Below are 16,779 nucleotides of genomic sequence, written 5' to 3'. Positions count from 1 at the left end.
AGAAGGAAGGAAGAAAAGCAAGAAGAAAGGAAGGAAGGAGGAAGGAAGATAAGAAGGAAGGAAGGGATGGAATTGGGAAAACTGAGCTGTGATTAGTCTTTTCAAAATTTGATTAAGAAAAGGAACAAAAGAGATAATACAATATCTTAATGGAATCAACAAATCAAGATGAAGTGCGCTTTATGTAAAAACTGGAAGACCTGAGTGTAATTATATAGGGAAGGACTAAGCAGTGGAAGGAAGGAGTTTGAGGGCTGGAAAAGTTAGAGGTGGTCTCATTTGGATAGTACTGTATAGGAACATATTCAGAAAAACACTTCATCCTGTCACTTAACGTATTTCCTTAGGGCCACACAGAAGGCATGTTGGAACCAGGACTAAAACCAGATTTTTTGACTTAGTATAATGCTCTTCGTGTCTACTTTTAAACATGACAAAAATCTGTGGAGAACATAATCTCTGCTTTTGGTTTTAGATTTGTTAACGTTCCCCTGTCCTTCAGTTATTCTTTATAGTTCATGCCATCATTAAATAATTGACCATATTATTTTATTTTATGTGCTTGATTTTATCTTGACTGCTTCCCAAACTGAGATTTGGTAGAAGATAAAAAAGAAGGAAAGCAAGTCTAAGCAGTAACAACAAGGAAACAACGTCAACATCTCCAAGTGAAATTAAATCTCGCTGCTAAGAAATAAGATGCAGGATGGCGGGATGGCTCAGTTGGTTAGAGCGAGCTCTCAGCAACAAGGTTGATGGTTCAATGCCTGCATGGAAATGGTGGGCTGCGCCCCTTATAACTACAGATTGAAAGGGGCAACTGGACTTGGAGCTGAGCTGCGCCCTCCAGGGCTAGACTGAAGGACAACAACTTGGAGCCGATGCGCCTCTGTTCCCCAATATTCCCCAATAAAAAAATAAATAATAAGATGCAGTTTTCACCTCAGGGTACAATGCAAGGAAAAGAGGTCAATGTCAGGTAAGCAGCGCAGAGAAAAGATAATAAAAGGGAACACACATACATACACACACACACACACACACTCATACATATATAGTCATGGCTGCCTTGGGAATACGTAGACTTGCTAAGAGCCCCCGTTCTGTTGCTCTCCAATTAGCTACCGGTATTTGCATTTGATCTCTGGTTTGCATCCTCAACTGTGAAGCGGGAATAATAACACCTGTCACACTTGCCTCACTGGGTTGGAGGGAAAGTGAAGCAAGATAGTAAATGTGAAAGGACTTTGACAATTTTTTTTTGTTTTGTAAGGCAGTTGCCAAGATGTAAAAGAAATAGCTTGAACGTCTTTTCCAAAAATAAATAAATACATAAATAAATAAAACTTAAAAGAAAAACTTTACTTGGCATAGGTTTTAGTCCTCTTAATTTTTGACAGAGAACATTCTAAGGGAAGTCCAGGGACGAGAGAGGAATCCGTTTTCCTCATCCTTCTCACCACCCCCCTCACAAACCACTCCTACCCCCCCGACCGCCCCCCACCATCCTACCCTTCGCCTTAGTACAGTCACCAACCACAAAAGGACTGGGGGCAGCGCTGGGTAGGGTTAGCGGGGGAAGCTTTGGGGAAGACGGAGGAAGCCTGGGGGGAGTGCTCACAGAGGAAGAGAGAGAAGCCACAGTCGCGGAGCTGGGCCAAGAGGGAGTTTAGAACGACTAGGACGCTTTTTTCCCCCCACAGCTCAAGCACTTACTTAACGCTTGCAAAGTCCTAGGAAGCGGCGACTGGTTACTATAGCGACCGCGTCCCGGAGGGCGGAGCGGCGCTTCCGATCGGTGTCTCGGCCACTACAGCTCGACTAGAAACGTAGTCACGTCAGAGCAATGACTTCCGGCGGAAGAAGACGCCGGTTCCGAATTTTGGCCGACCGCTTGCAAGGACTAGGTCCTGATTGCTCTATGAAGTTTGGTAAGTTTGGTTTCGAGTGAGGCCAGGAGAGGATACTCTCTTATGGCTGGGCGATAGAGCCGCCCGTGAACCCGATGGATTCCCAAGTCCCAGTCTTGAGGAGGCCCCGGCTGTGTGGTTGAGGTTACAGCTGCGGGCAGAGGTTGCCTGGGCTCAGGGTCTTCTGGCGGGGTCTCACTCCTCTTGCCTGGTGAGCAGCTGTATCCTCGCGTGGACAGTTTCCGGGACTGTGCGGGGTGGGGGCGCCTCTCTAATGACACAGGGACTCCGAACTCGCTACTTCCCGACGTGGACTGTCTATTTCTCATATTATTCTTTCAAGGTAAACTGGAGGAAAAGAAGTGAACTGGAAAACTTAAGAGAGAATGCTCCCCAATGCATTATAATTCTTTGGTGTTTTCCTTTTTCATTTTATTTTTTTAAATCATTGGTTTCGTAAACGTTTATTAAGATCCTCCAGTGTATTTAGTGAGTACTTACTGTGTGCCACATTTACCATAAGAAGAGCCGAAATACCTTTTTAGAGGGTCGTCCACCACTGGGTTCATTATCAAATTCTAATTTTTAATGCTGTTTCATATTCATTAATTTAAGATATAAGCGTATAACATGAAACATCTAACAGGTTTTCCATACTTTTCTGTACTCTTATACGTGATATTCTTGAGGCGTTTTAAATGAAAATGCAACTTCATCAGGTTTGCATTATATGATGATTTAAACAACTAAATATCGAAATATTTAAGAACTTAGAAAAACTGTACTTGTTCATTTCTTAGATACACACAAACTAATGAATGTAATGAGTTGTCATCAATATTTCTATTTAGCTGATTTGAGAAGGCCCACTTCTTGTTCAGTGAATGATGGCATTTGATCAGATAACAAAAAAAGATTGGTACAGCATTCTGGGAGCAAACCCATCTGCAAGTATGTCAGACCTAAAGCAAAAGTATCAAAAACTCGTATTAATGGTAAGTCTGTTATTCAGATTTTAAATCACGGTGGGGGGAGAGGAATCTTTTTATTTTTTTATTTTTATGTCACCAGAAATTTAAGTTTCCATTAAATGAATATATAGTATCAAACCAGGAATCAAAATATTAATTTGGTTCATTGAAAGTTTCAGTCAAACTGAAAACAAAGTTGATTTGAGGTGAGTGAGACAGATAGCATGATTGTTTGGAGCAGGAGATCTGAGTTATGGTGATTGAGTTAGAATCCTGATTCTACCACTAAATGTGAGAACTTGAACAAATTACTCCATCCTGTATGTTCCTGAGGGAGGATTAAATGAAATAATCCATGTAAAATGCTTAGAAATGTGTCGTATAATAAGCAGCATTAGCATCTAATAGCCACTAGCTACATGTGGCTCTTGAGCACTTAAAATGTGGCTTAGTCTAAATTCAGATATGTTGTAAATGTAAAATACAAATTAGATTTCAAAGATTTAGTACAAAAAATATATATACAAGTTTTTATGTTGATTACATATTGAAATAATATTTTGGATATATTGGCTATTTTGCATATTCTGTACATAATATATATGCATATATTTATATAAAAGGAAATATATTATCAAAATTATTCATCTTTTTACCTTTTTAACATTGCATATGTGGCTTGCAAATAGTTTACATTATATTTTTATTGAATAGTGCCAATTTAGGCTAATTTTACAGCTTTTCACCCAACTCCATTCTGTGAAATAAGTCGTGGTATATTAATTTCTTTCCACCTATTTGTATGTTTTTTAAGCCAACCTGAGTATTTCTATAATGGTTTACGAAAAGAGTCAAGGACGATCACTTCTGTATAACATCTGTTGCTTCTCTAGTTTGTATCAAGTAGATGTGTGAGATTTTGCCATGACTGTTAGTGTTTATTGTGAAGGAACAATATATGTTTCACTGTCAGGAATATATTACTATCACTGCTTTAAATAATAAATTGGACTAAGTTATATTAAGATTTTTTTTGTCTCATAATTTTTAAGATATCTAGTGGCCTTTAATTTGACAATGAGAAGGCATTTACACTTAATATGATAGCATCTGTCAAGTAGCAAAGAGAATGAACTTTGCTTACTTGATAGCAGTGTATCAGAGAGTTCCAGTTGCTCTACATCTCACCAACATTTGATGCTATTAGTCTCTTTCATTTCATTGTTGGGGTTTTTTCAATTTTGCCAACACTGACATTGTGGGCAGGATAATTTTTTATGTGGTACAGACCTGTGCATTATAGGATATTTAGCGGCATTCTAGATACCAGTAATAACTAAAAATGTCTCCTGGGGGTCAAAATTACCAACCTCTCTATTGAGAAACACTGCACAATTCTGTGTTTGTAGTGATATCTCATTGTGGTTGCCATTTGTATTTCTCTTATCACTAATGTGATTCTTAGCCATTTGTCTAATTTTCTTTTGTGAAGTGTCTCTTTAAAAAATTGAATATATTCTTTTTTAAAATTCTTAATTTATTAGTCCTCTCATGAAAAATCTGCTCAATCACCATAGTAGTCACTGACAAATCTTTACTTCTTTTTGCCAGCACCAACATTGGCCTTTGCAGTCCCCCTAACTTTCTTCATTCTGTTCTTGAGTTCCTTGTGCTGTGTTCTTAAAGCCTTTTTCTTGTCATACAGGCCAGGTCTTGCCAAGTCTATGTTTGGGTTCATTCTTCTTTGCATAATCCAAGGAATCATAAGTCATGCCAGACCCACCACTAAAATGGGTTCTGAATCCAAATACAAAGATGACACCTGGTGTGGTCTTGTACATTTTGGCTAGTTTTTCCCCAATTTCTGTCTTAGGCACTGTTGCCTTCCCAGGGTGAAGGACATCCATGATCATTTGTTTCCGTTGAAGTAATCTGTTGGTAATGAACTTCCTGGTCTGGATAATGTGTTTTTCATGATGGTGGCCGACCCTCAAGCAGCCAAAGAGGAAAAAACAAATATATTCTTGATATTGTGTATATTTTCTCCTAGTCTGTGGCTTGCCAGCTCATTTTCTTAATGTTTTTTTTTTTCAATGAGCAGAAGTTTTTTGTTTCGATGAAATACAATTTGTCAAATTTTTGTATTATGGTTAGTACTATCTGTATCTTTTCTAAAAAGGTCATGAAAATATTTCCTGTGTTTTCTTCTAAAAGTTTTATAGTTTGCTTTTACTGTTAGACCTGTGATTTTTGTGTATGGTGTGAGATTGGAGGTTATGTTTTTGTTTTTCTCTCAAGAAGGGTATCAAGTTGTTCATCATTTATTGAAAAGATTTCACTCTCTCCATTGGATTATCTTGGCAATGTGGGTCTATTTCTGGACTCTATTCTATTTGATATATTTGTCTATCCTTTTACTATCACCTCTGTCTTGAATGCTGTAAGGCTGTAGTCAGTTTCAAAGTCACTTAAAGTTAAGTTCTTTGATTTTCTTTTTGTATTTGTCCATTTTTTCTTCACTTGATTATTTTTGCTTTTGATTTTATTATATCCTTTCTTCTACTTACTTGCTTTACTTTTTCTAGCTTATTAATGTAGAAACGTACATCATTGCTTGTACACCTGTCTTCTTACATAGTCATTTAAAGCTGTAGATTTCTCTGTAAGCCAAAAGCACTGTTTAGCTGCGTCCTACAAATTTTGATGTGAAACATTTTAAAATTTCTCCTATAGTGGTTTTCTTTGTCCAGTGGATTACTACCACGTACATTGTTTACTTTTTAAATGTTGGAAAAGGTTCAGATCTTTCTATTATTGATTTCTAATTTAATTCTGTTGTGGTTAGAGAATGTACTTTGGCATATGATCTATCTTGATGAATGTCCCTATGTACTTGAAAAACGTGTACTCTGTTACTGTTGGGTATAACGTTCTATAAATATCTATTAGGTCAGAGTGATATGTTCTAATATTCTATATTCTTATTTGGTTTTTTGTATGTGTCTGTTTTCTCTTTTTCTGAGATAACATTAATATCTAGAACTGTGATTCTGTAGTTGTCTATTTCTCTCTTTAATTCTGTTAATTTTGGTTTTATGTATTTGGAGTCCTTTTTTTATTAGGTACATATGCATGTATTTAAATTGTTAGATCTTCATGAATTTGAACCTTTGATCATTATAAAATTCCCCTTTCTGTTTCTATAGTACTCTTCTTAAGGTCTATTTTGATATTAATACAGCTATGCCAGCTTTCTTTTTTTTCTTTTTCTTAAAGTTTACTGGGGTGACAATGGTTAGTAAAGTTACAGAGGTCTCAAGTGTACAATTCTGTAATACATCGTCTATATATCACATTGTGTGTTCACCACCCAGAGTCAGTTCTCCTTTCATCACCATATATTGCATCCCTTTTACTTTCATCTACCCCTCCCCTCTTACCCTCTGGTAACCATTAAACTATTGTCTATGTCTATGAGGTTTTTTTCCTTTGTTTTATTCTTTTGTTGCTTTCAGTTTTGTATCCCACATATCAGTGAAATTATATGGTTCTCAACTTTTTTGGTCTTCTCTTAGCATAATAATCTCAAGTTCCATCCCTGTTGTCTCAAATGGCACTATTTCATCTTTTCTTATGGCAGAATAGTATTCCATTATGTATATATGACAGCTTTCTTATACTGTTTGTATGATATATCTTTTCCCATCTTTTCATTTTCAGTCTGTGTCTTCCATTTAAAGTGTGTTTTTTTGTGGGTATAGTGAGTAATTGTGGCCTTAAAAAAATTCTAGTCTGTCCATCTCTGCCTTTTTATTGGGGGTGTTTAGTCCATTTACATTTTACCTCCGACTTTATTGATATGTAGTTGACATAACATTGTGGAAGTTTAAGGTGTACAAGATGACAATCGATACACATAAGTATTGCAAAATAATTGCCACAATAAGGTTATTAACACATCCATCACCTCACATAGTTTTGTGTGTGTTTGGGCATATGCATGTGTGTTGAGAACCTTTAAAATCTACTCTCTTAGCAACTTTCAAGTATATGATTAAGTATTGTTAACTGTAGTCACCATACTGTATATTAGATCTCCATAATTTACTCATCTTATACTGGAAGTTTGTATTCTTTGACCAACATCCATTTCCCCCATTCCCTAATTCACTTACATTTGATGTAATTATTGACAATGTTTGGGTTTAAATCTATAATATTTTTGTTTTGGGATCTGTCCTATTATTTACTCTTTGTTCTTCTGTTTTGCCTTTCTTACCATTTTTGGGTGAAGTATTATTTCAAGAATCAAGTATTCTATGTCCTCTGTCAAATTTTTAGTTATATTGTATACCATTTTCACTAGATCCACTACTATACTTATAGTTATTTTAAAGTTTCTGTCTAAAAAAAAATAAAATAAAAAATAAAAGTTTGTCTGATAATTCTCTTTTTTCTTACAAGTGGTCATAACAGTTTTATTGGTATAAAGCTCCATTTAATATTATTGCCTATCAATAAGAAGTGGAATCGCTGAATCTGTTCATTTGTCACGTTGATGGCAGGAAGTTGATAATCTTTCATTTGGTGGCTTTTTTTTCCCTCTGTGAAGAAAACAAAGTTATCTGTTGAGAGAAAGTGAGAGAGGAAGTGGAGCAGCAAATTATGAGACTTTCAACTAACATTATTCTGCAAAGGCTCCCTACAGATAGCTATGTATGCTTATAGCAGCAAGAAGTCTCAGGCAACAACTTATTGTACAGACGGCAGTCAGAGCTACCAAATAAAGAAGTACCAAAACAATCAGCCCAGCATCTTGGCTTCTTTTGGTTATGGTGTCTTTGGTCCCTATATTACCATAGCTTAGTACAATAATTTATATTCATAATTATGGCCATAAGTTAAATTATATATGTTCAGTATATTTTGTTGAAGGCAGCAAGGGAGTATGTAATAGTAGATATATAATTAGTAGCATGTTTACTGTACTTTATAGTTTACAAGTGCTTTCACATGTTATCTGGTTTTATCCTCTCAGCAGTCCTGTAAGGTAGGTAATATTATCCCCATGTTTGCAGTTGAGAAAACCAAAGCTTAGTTACAGTTTTACAGTTAAGTGGTTTGTCTGAAACACACAATTAGTAAGGGGTGAAATCTAGGCTTGGTCACATATCCTCTGCCTCTGCACTCTCTCCCATTATATCAGACTTATTATAATTGACATCCAAAAGGGTTTACAGGCATAATTTTCAGTTTTCTGGATTTCTGTGGAATACTTCATTCATGTACAGTTAATGAAGTATTACAGGTTAGACATTATTAAGCTCTTAATTTTGAAGGAATCTAGATTATATATGGCTTATGGAGTGAAACTTATTTTCCTTATTCTTTTTAAGTTTAGAGTTTCTAAAAGAGTTGAGAAGGAGACAATTATAAGGGAAAGCCATATTTATTGTTTATCAGAGTTTTTTTTCATTTCTATTCTTGCTTTCCAATGTGAATTACCATATTTCCTCAGTCTGTTTCTCAACAATGTCACAAAACAGAGAATAAAATTACATTTGACAAATACCATTCTTTATCTAATTTTGTGAAAAGGCACATTTATTCTGTGTACTTTTCCAAGTTCAGAAGACTTTGAATTTTACACCTCCTACATAATTAGTTGTTGGAATAAAATATTGCTAAATCGTAGGCTGCTAAGTTTACAATGCATGATTAAATATCTTTTGCAAGATATTTAACAATAAATTACTTAGGTGTTTCATGGATACTCTATTATAAATTTCTGTTTTCCATGATAAAAGTGGTAGGAATAAGGCATTTTAAGTGAACATTTAAGTAATAATTGAAGCTAACACTTAGCACTATGTATCAGACACTCTTCTAAATCACTGTATGTATATTTACTCACTTACCCCTGTGAGGTGAGATATTATCCCTAACATATAGATGAGGAAACTGAAGCTCAGAAATGAAGTAACACACTGGTTAATGGCAAGGAATTGATGCACTCTAAATATGCTTTGAAAACTAGGTGCATGTAAAAGGAGTTACCTTTTCAGTGTTGGGTTTTTTTTTCTTCCCTACTGCATACATGCAACACTAATAGATTTTATCAAGAAAAGGTAGCATTTATGTTAAAGGTGCAGAATCATGAAGGGTTAAAAATGTGGGTTCTGTGGGTATCTTCCTGGGTTTGAATTCTAACTCTGCCATATATTAGTTCTGTGACTCTGAGCCAGCTCCATAACTTCAGGCCTTTTTCCTTATCTGGAAAATAGATGTGGAATATCACTTACAGCAAATACCAGGGGTGTCAAAAAAATGTGTACACATGACTTGTACTCATCTTTTGTTACCGGTATATATTGAGTAGTACAATTTTAATACAGTTTCTTTCCTTTCTTAAAATATGTATACTTTTTTTGGCACCCTCTGTATTTATTGAATGCCTACTATTTAAATGAGTTATGCTTGTAAAGCATTTAAAACTGCAAAAATAATTTATAGCTTTACTATAAAATATTTTATATATACGTATATATCATAGCAGGTACTTGGTTTAGGATGAAGCTCAGTAATACAATGAGGTAATTTAAAGTCTAGCTACCAAAAAAAGGAAAAAAGAATATTAATACTATGAGAATATAGTATAAATTTTGAAGATGGTATAAGGATGACTGTAGTTTGGGAATCCTTAGTCTCCAGACTCAGGAGTCACATTCCAGTAGTAGTGATTAGCATCTTTTTTCTCTTTATGAAAAATATTAAAAAAACTGATATACAGGCCTGCCCTTAGGAAGCATCCATTTTTGTGCTTTGAGATTAACACAGTTTTAAACTTTTCTCCATTTGTAGGTGATAGCAAGGCTTCTATCATAGGTCTAATAATACACTTCTTATATAGTGTGGCAATAGTATTGAGCACTGCACTGTTTTCTCATGAATAGATGTAATTGTGTTATGCATATATTTTCTTTAAGAAGGAAGGGGCCTGTGTCATATTTCAGAAAAAAAACCTATATTTTAATAAATGAATAAAATAAAAGATTTAGCACCAAGAGTTACTTTTCTTCTCTGGAGATATTGTTACCCATCATATCATACTATACCACTTGGAAAACCTGTGTTTTTCTAAATTGGAAAAAAAAAGTAAATCTCAAGAGGCAGTTCTAGATTAGGTTAATTTTTGACTAAATGCATCGTGTTTTTGCTGTTTTGTTATTCCTTTCTGTGAACTGTTGAAGTTTGTAGGGCTGTTATACTCCTGTGTTGAGTATCTATTAGACATACTTGACCTATTGTTGAAATACCTCTTTCCCCCTTCTTAGCTGTGTCTGTTTTCTACTATATTATTCTCTTTGAACTGGTTTTCATTACTCCTATCGATCCTTCTCATCTTTAGTCTTTATTTCTCTTGCCTTTTTCTTCTCCCTGCTCTTTTATTTTTGTTTCTTTTCTCTCCTTTTGCTATTTTTTTCTCCCCTGCAGCCTTTCTCAATAATTGGGTTTCAAAGGCCAGCCCATGGTAATGCATCTTTTCTTCTGATTGATAAACTTTGGGGGCTGATATTAACCTCAATCTTTGATTCTTCTGGATTTTTGTTGATGTGCCTGGAAACTTTTTTGTAACTTCCTGGTTCATGACTCTTTGAAGTATGAGTTAGTATGAGCATGACTGTATGTTGTTTCTAAAAAGACATGTAATCTGAAGCATGACTTCTCTCTTCCTTCATGGTTTGGTAAATAGAGCAGGGGGGCAAGGCATGCTTAGGAAATTGACAATAACTGGCCCTTAGGGTGCATTGATGACAAGTGGGAGGATTTGTAAGAGCTATGGTAGAGGATGAGGCTGCAGATATCGGGTTGTAAATCAAATTGTTGAGGGATTTGAATATAGGCTATAACATTTCAGCATTATTCTGTAGGTCCTGAGGATATTCTTGAGCAAGATTAGGTCTATATTTTAGCAGGTAATACTGAGAACTGTAAGATATGTTGGAGTGATAAGAAACTTGAGGCAGAAAGAATATTGCCTTTGCAACAATTAAGCCAAGAAGTAATGAGGGCTCGAACCATTGCATTAATATAGGGAGTAAAATGGAAGAGGGAAATGAAAGAGAATATGGAGGTGGATTCAATAATGGATTGAATATGTCAAGAAGTGGAGAGTTGAAAATGAATTGGGGTTTTGAGCTTAAGGTACAGGAGGCAGGTATAGATCCAAAGCCACATATGTAATTAATTTAAAAATTACAATTGTCAAAGAAAATATTTTGGATTACCTTCAGGAATAGTAAGATTGTATTTTGTATTTTTAAATATTTTGAGATAGCCAAAAGGTAATAGCAAAAAGGTAATGGCTACTTTAAATTGCTGCAGGAAAAAAGACGTCTTTTCTGAACTATATTATTCCACACACAGCACCAATGATAATGTTCAATTTACAGTCAAAATTTCAGAAAGCCTAACAGAATAAGGACTTTTATTTCTCGTTACTTTAAGAATCTACTTGATCTTTAAAAAAATTTTTTATTAAACTTATTGGGATGACATTGGTTAATAAAATTATATAGTTTTCAAGAGTACAGATTGGTAATATGTCATCTGTACATTGCATTTATATTCACCCCTCAAAGTCAAGCCTCCATTTAATCTTTAATTAGTAGATAACAGGGGCACAACAGCATTAATTTTATTTGTAACAAAATAATTCAAGCATACATATATGCAATATTTATTACAGTTATTAAGAATAAATTACTTTGAAAAATAAAGAAAAAATTAGTCAAAACACAAATAACCTTAACAAGTAAAATGTGATTAATGAGCTGAAATCCATGATTTACCTAAAGGCACATTTTAAAGGTGTTTCATATTTCAGATGGCATGGTTTTATGAATACCTTGCAAGATGATATTTAGTATTTTTAAATCATGTAAAACCATGCAATTCACTTATACCATGCCCCAAATATGCTAAGTAGACTTCTTATACAACATTTTTTGTTAAAAGCATATGATGTAATGTGCTATAACAAGATTTACTCTTCAGAAATAGGTAAAGGGATAAATTCACCTTGCTTTAAAAATGATAACTAATTTGGTTCATTAAAGGCCATATAAAACATCAAGAAATTTTTAGAGCTTAAAACAATGACCAAAGAAATCTATAATGATGGTGAAAGGAGATCCATGGTTGCCTAGGGAAGAAGGCAACTCATAAAGGGACTTTCTGGAATGATGAAAATGTTCTGTGTCAAAACTCATTAAAATGACTAAAATAGGTGCATTTTATTGTATATAAATTATACTTCAATAAAGTTGATTTTAAAAAACACCTAAAAGAAATATATCCTAAGAAACATATTAAAGTTCTAGCTATTTTATATAGATAAAAGAAAAAAATAAAACAGCAATACTTTAGTGAATTCTAACACTTTAGCAAAAGTGTGATATTAATTCCATTGGGAAGCACTGGGCAAAATGTCTTTGTTTGTTTTTTAGTATCTTGGCATAATTGAAAATAATGTACGCCAAATCATAAGAAAATTTTAAATGTAAATGTATTTGAAAACAAAGCATTCACTTTCACCATTTCAATTTTTGTTTAGCATAAATATTTTACACAAGTTATAAAAAGGTTTGTTTGAGTAACCCAACTCCAGCACCACTGGAAACAAGAAGTTTTCTTCCTATTTTTCCCATTCCTTCACGTTCAATAGGAAGAAGTCTACTTCCCATTTAAGTACAACCCAATAACTCCTTTCTGAATCATTTCCCTTGTAGCTAGTCAAAAAAAATCTCTCCTGTTATGTATTTCCTTTATATATTGTAACTCTGTTACCCCACTGACCACAACTTGTCTTTACTGTAATTAGTTATGCCAACAGCTGCCTCTCAGCTAGAAGTGAAGTCTTTGAAGGCAGGGATCCTGTTTCAGTTATTTTTCTGTCCCTGGTTGCACCCACCTTGTGTACTTTATATGATAGACTCTCACTACATGCATTGGTTGAATTGCACTGATTTTGCTGAAATAGAATAGAAGGGTTAGGAAAGGAGTTGGCTCCTGTTATTTTGGCCTCTGTATTTTGGTCTCCTTTGTATGTTACTCCTTATGGGTTCGCTGATGATGTTAGGTAGTCCTTGACCCATGTGAACTGATGACAAAATAGAGCCACAGCATGTGAAACGATTTGACCTGTGGCGGTCTTTGAGCCCATGCTTTGTCTGCACCTGTCCAAGGGTGTCCAGCTGTTACATTTCATTTTTAATAATTCAGCCAAAAGTGTGAAATCTTTTTCACTTTAGGTTTTCAGGAGTCTGAAGACATGTTATTGAGAACTTTTAAATAGTGTTGCAGAAGAGAATATTGAGACAAGGAAGAATTAAATGTATTCGATAGTTAAAGGACAGTATCTAGAAAAACAATATGGGGATTGTAAGTATAGTTTTCAGTTTATTAAACTAAAGAATATTTTTCTTAGGACAGAAGAATTAATAGTCATTAAAATTCTAAGACTAAAAAAGTCTTTAAAAAGCCTCAGTTGAAAGACAAATACCATATGATCTCACTTATATGTGGAATCTAAAGAACAGAATAAATGAACAAACAAAACAGAAATAGACTCATAGATACAGAAAACAAACTGATGGATGCCAGAGGGGAGGGGGTTGGGATCAGGGTGAAAAAGGTGAAGGGATTAGGAAGTACAAAGTGGTAGTGCCAAAGTAGTCATGGGGATGTGAAATACTATGGGGAATAGTCAATAATATTATAAAAAAATATGTGTGGTTGTCAGGTGGGTGCTGGACTTATAGGGAGGAGGTCACTTCATGCATTACGTAAATGCTTGGCCACTGCACTGTATGTTATAGGGAGGAGGTCACTTCATGAATTACGTAAATGCTTGGCCACTGCACTGTATGTCTGGAACTAATATAGAATAATACTGAATGTCAACTATAATTTTATATATATGTGTGTGTATATATATATATACATATATATACACACATACATATATATGGTCACGGGATATACAGTACAGCATAGGGAATATAGTGGGTGGTATTGTAATAGCTGAGTATGGTGTAAGATGGGGAGTAGACTTGTTGGGGTTATCACTTTGTGAGGGGTTAGCTAGATGTCTAATCATTATGTTGTTTTATACACCTGAAACTATTAATAAAAAAAGCTTAGTTACTCATTTTAATGCATCTTTTAGTTATAATATGACTACTTCATAATCACAGTGACAAAATCACAGCATACTATTTTGTAATTTAAAAAATTATTTTAAAATAATTTGACAGACTGTTCTACAGTCTTAGTATTGGGCTTTTAGAAAGTCAATGTCAAAATGAGCTTTGGGTGGTGAGTACTCAACTAGAGCAGTTTATTGTTGCATGATAAAAAAGGCCCGAAAAAGGGTGGCCAATTAGCTCAGTTGGTTAGAGCGCAGTGTTCTTAACAATAAGGTCGCCGGTTCAATCCCCACATGGGCTACTGTGAGCTGCGCCCTCCACAACTAGATGGAAAGAACTACTTGATTTGGAGCTGATGGGTCCTGGAAAAACACACTTAAAATAAATAAAAGTTTGAAAAAAGGAAAAAAAAAGCCAGACAAGCTGGTTATTTAATCATGTTTTATTTTAGCCATGATCTCAGATTAAGCAAATTTCAGCATTTATAGCGACCTTTTTCCATCTACAACTCTCTCAAACTCTGATGACTATCCAGATGTCCCTGAATGTTCCCTGAGTGCCGCCTTATGCCCCTACTAGAGGAATTTTCCCAAAAGCATCTGCAATAAATTATACCTTAAAAGATACCTGTTGGTTTGTTTTGTGTTAAAATATATGAAGGTGTTAGAAATGTAAAAGTTAAATTCCTCATGGTTTAGATCACCCTGGGAGCTAAGTAAGGTAAGTCATAAATTATCATTGAAAGAGTGGTTCCTTTCCCAAGTCCAATAAACTACCACTGAGATCCGAGGAAGTTTCTTGAATTTTTTCCCCCTCCCCTCTTTCGATAGGTTGTAAAAAGGCAATAGTATTAATGTAATATTATCAAGGCCCATGCCTAATATTTTTAGGCCCTGAAAAAGAACACAAACACATTTTGAGTTCTTTAGGCCCTGAAAAAGAATACAAATGGGGGTCTATGCACCAGGTACTTACTACTTAAAAGTTATAAATCAAGGTAACATAAGAGCAGAACTTATTCAATATTATCTTGAAAAATATGCTTTCAGGACCTGGAAATCTAGGATCACATTTCGAGTTCTTGGAATTCTATGCCAGACGCAGCAGTGAGACAAAGCCACCACTTGTCCTGCCTCCCTTCTCTTCTACCCCCAACCAGAGGCCTAGCTGTAGCCTAAGCCTCCACTGAGACTTTTGTGCAGAGAATTCCTTGTCCCGAGCTCCTAAAAGAAGCGGGGGTAGGACTCGGCTAGAAGAGGGTCATAGGATCCTCATGGGCAAATGATGGGGAACGGCAGGAGAAAAGGGACAGAGTTCTGTAAAGGGGACTGGGTGTAAATTAATTGTAATACTTAGTTATATTATTACGCAGGTTATTTTTCTTATTTGCTATAGTTATGTTCTATAAAGTTGCCACCAACACTGAATTAGCAAATTCTGAATGACTGTGCCTCAGATATATACAGGGTTAGGTCATGATGAGCCTCTGGTCACATTTGATCAGTATGTAACCTTGTTTTAAGTGTGTTTCTGCTGAAAGACACTTTAATATATATTGTTGATTCATTAACATTGAACTCAGGGCCACCAGCTCTACAACTAGTGCCTGAAGGAAGAAGTGTATTTAAAGCATGTATTTTCCCCCATAAGGCACTTGAGGGATTTCGTTTGCTTAGTATACAGCACTTACTGCACTATGCTTGGGGGCCATTTCAAACGGCCTCATTGCAACACAAAGCACAAAACGAGAAAAATGTGGCACTAGGTAGACTGTGGAAAGGACACTTGTTTCATACAATGTGAGAACTGCAACAGGAAGGCCTTGTTTGACCTCAGCTGGGAGCGGGCATGTGGAGTGACTTTAAATTCTCACCACTCTGCATCTCTGAGTGACTGCAAACTCGTCCCCCGTATCAGTTCGGGGTTCCAAATAAATTTTAGCAAGTAGGTGAATTTGCAAATATAGAATCTGAATAATGAGGATCTATTGTTATTTATACTATATATTAGACGGCTTGCAGTGGCTCTCTTCTGCCACACCCCATTTTTTAAAAAAGTTTTAATCGTATCAAAACATGCTCATTCACATTATGTCCTTTGATTTTTACGAAATACTGCATTATATGGAAGATCACGTATTCATTAACTAAGTCTGTATAATCTTCTCTATGTTCCAGCGTTGTGCTAGATGCTGTGGATGTAGTTACCGGTAACATGATGGACGGAGACCTTTATTTTCATGAGTAGCTTATAGTTTAGCAAGCATTCTTCCTATCTTTCAGATGAAGAAATTTTGTACAGTTGAATTACTTTTCAGGGTCACATAACTAATACTAACCACACCAGAATAAAAACTGAATTTTTCCTATTTTATGGTCAGTGCTGCTCCAGTTGTCTCTTCTCTCTACCTTAAATTCTCCCCTTGCATTCGCTTCCCCTGAGTAGAATGTCTCAAAAACATTCTCCTTGGTTACTAACACTGTCACTCATCTCCTTATTTGCCAAACGTTACTTGACCACCATCCATTTTCTTTTCAACCCTACTCTCTTACACCACTGCCGTTGTTCTAAATGGTGCTTACTAAGGTGGCCAAGTGTCCCCTACTTGCCACACTCACTGGATGTACATGACATTTGCTACCGTCACAGATCTTCCATCTGCCTCGAATCTCTTTCCTCCCTGGGCTT

At 35.4% G+C, this 16,779-nt stretch overlaps 2 protein-coding genes and 1 pseudogene across 4 annotated transcripts in view; 1 reads left to right on the top strand and 2 right to left on the bottom strand.

Moving 5' to 3' along the window:
* The window catches only part of DCDC1 (doublecortin domain containing 1), a 383,234-nt gene extending 381,463 nt beyond the window's left edge, over positions 1 to 1,771 (bottom strand). The window contains exon 1 of one of the 2 annotated variants that reach the window (XM_081062445.1): positions 1,717 to 1,771. The gene's annotated coding sequence lies outside the window, so the exon portion shown is untranslated. The remainder of the gene's footprint in view (positions 1 to 1,716) is intronic. The other variant, XM_081062446.1, reaches the window with a different exon arrangement.
* A 69-nt stretch (positions 1,772 to 1,840) lies between these two features.
* DNAJC24 (DnaJ heat shock protein family (Hsp40) member C24) overlaps positions 1,841 to 16,779 on the top strand; it is a 42,180-nt gene continuing 27,241 nt past the window's right edge. The window contains exons 1-2 of the mRNA XM_081062444.1: positions 1,841 to 1,931; positions 2,762 to 2,905. Coding sequence (XP_080918570.1) covers positions 2,795 to 2,905 — 111 coding nt within the window. The 5' untranslated portion in view covers positions 1,841 to 1,931; positions 2,762 to 2,794. The remainder of the gene's footprint in view (positions 1,932 to 2,761; positions 2,906 to 16,779) is intronic.
* Positions 4,385 to 4,947, bottom strand: LOC308503270 (small ribosomal subunit protein eS24-like; annotated as a pseudogene). Its single transcript has one exon. The product of its transcript is annotated as a small ribosomal subunit protein eS24-like (transcript).

Source organism: Rhinolophus hipposideros (genome assembly GCF_964194185.1).
Source record: "Rhinolophus hipposideros genome assembly, chromosome: 10".
Taxonomy (NCBI): Eukaryota; Metazoa; Chordata; class Mammalia; order Chiroptera; family Rhinolophidae; genus Rhinolophus; species Rhinolophus hipposideros.
Note: the sequence above shows the minus strand (reverse complement) of the source record. Positions and strands in the feature narration are given on the sequence as shown.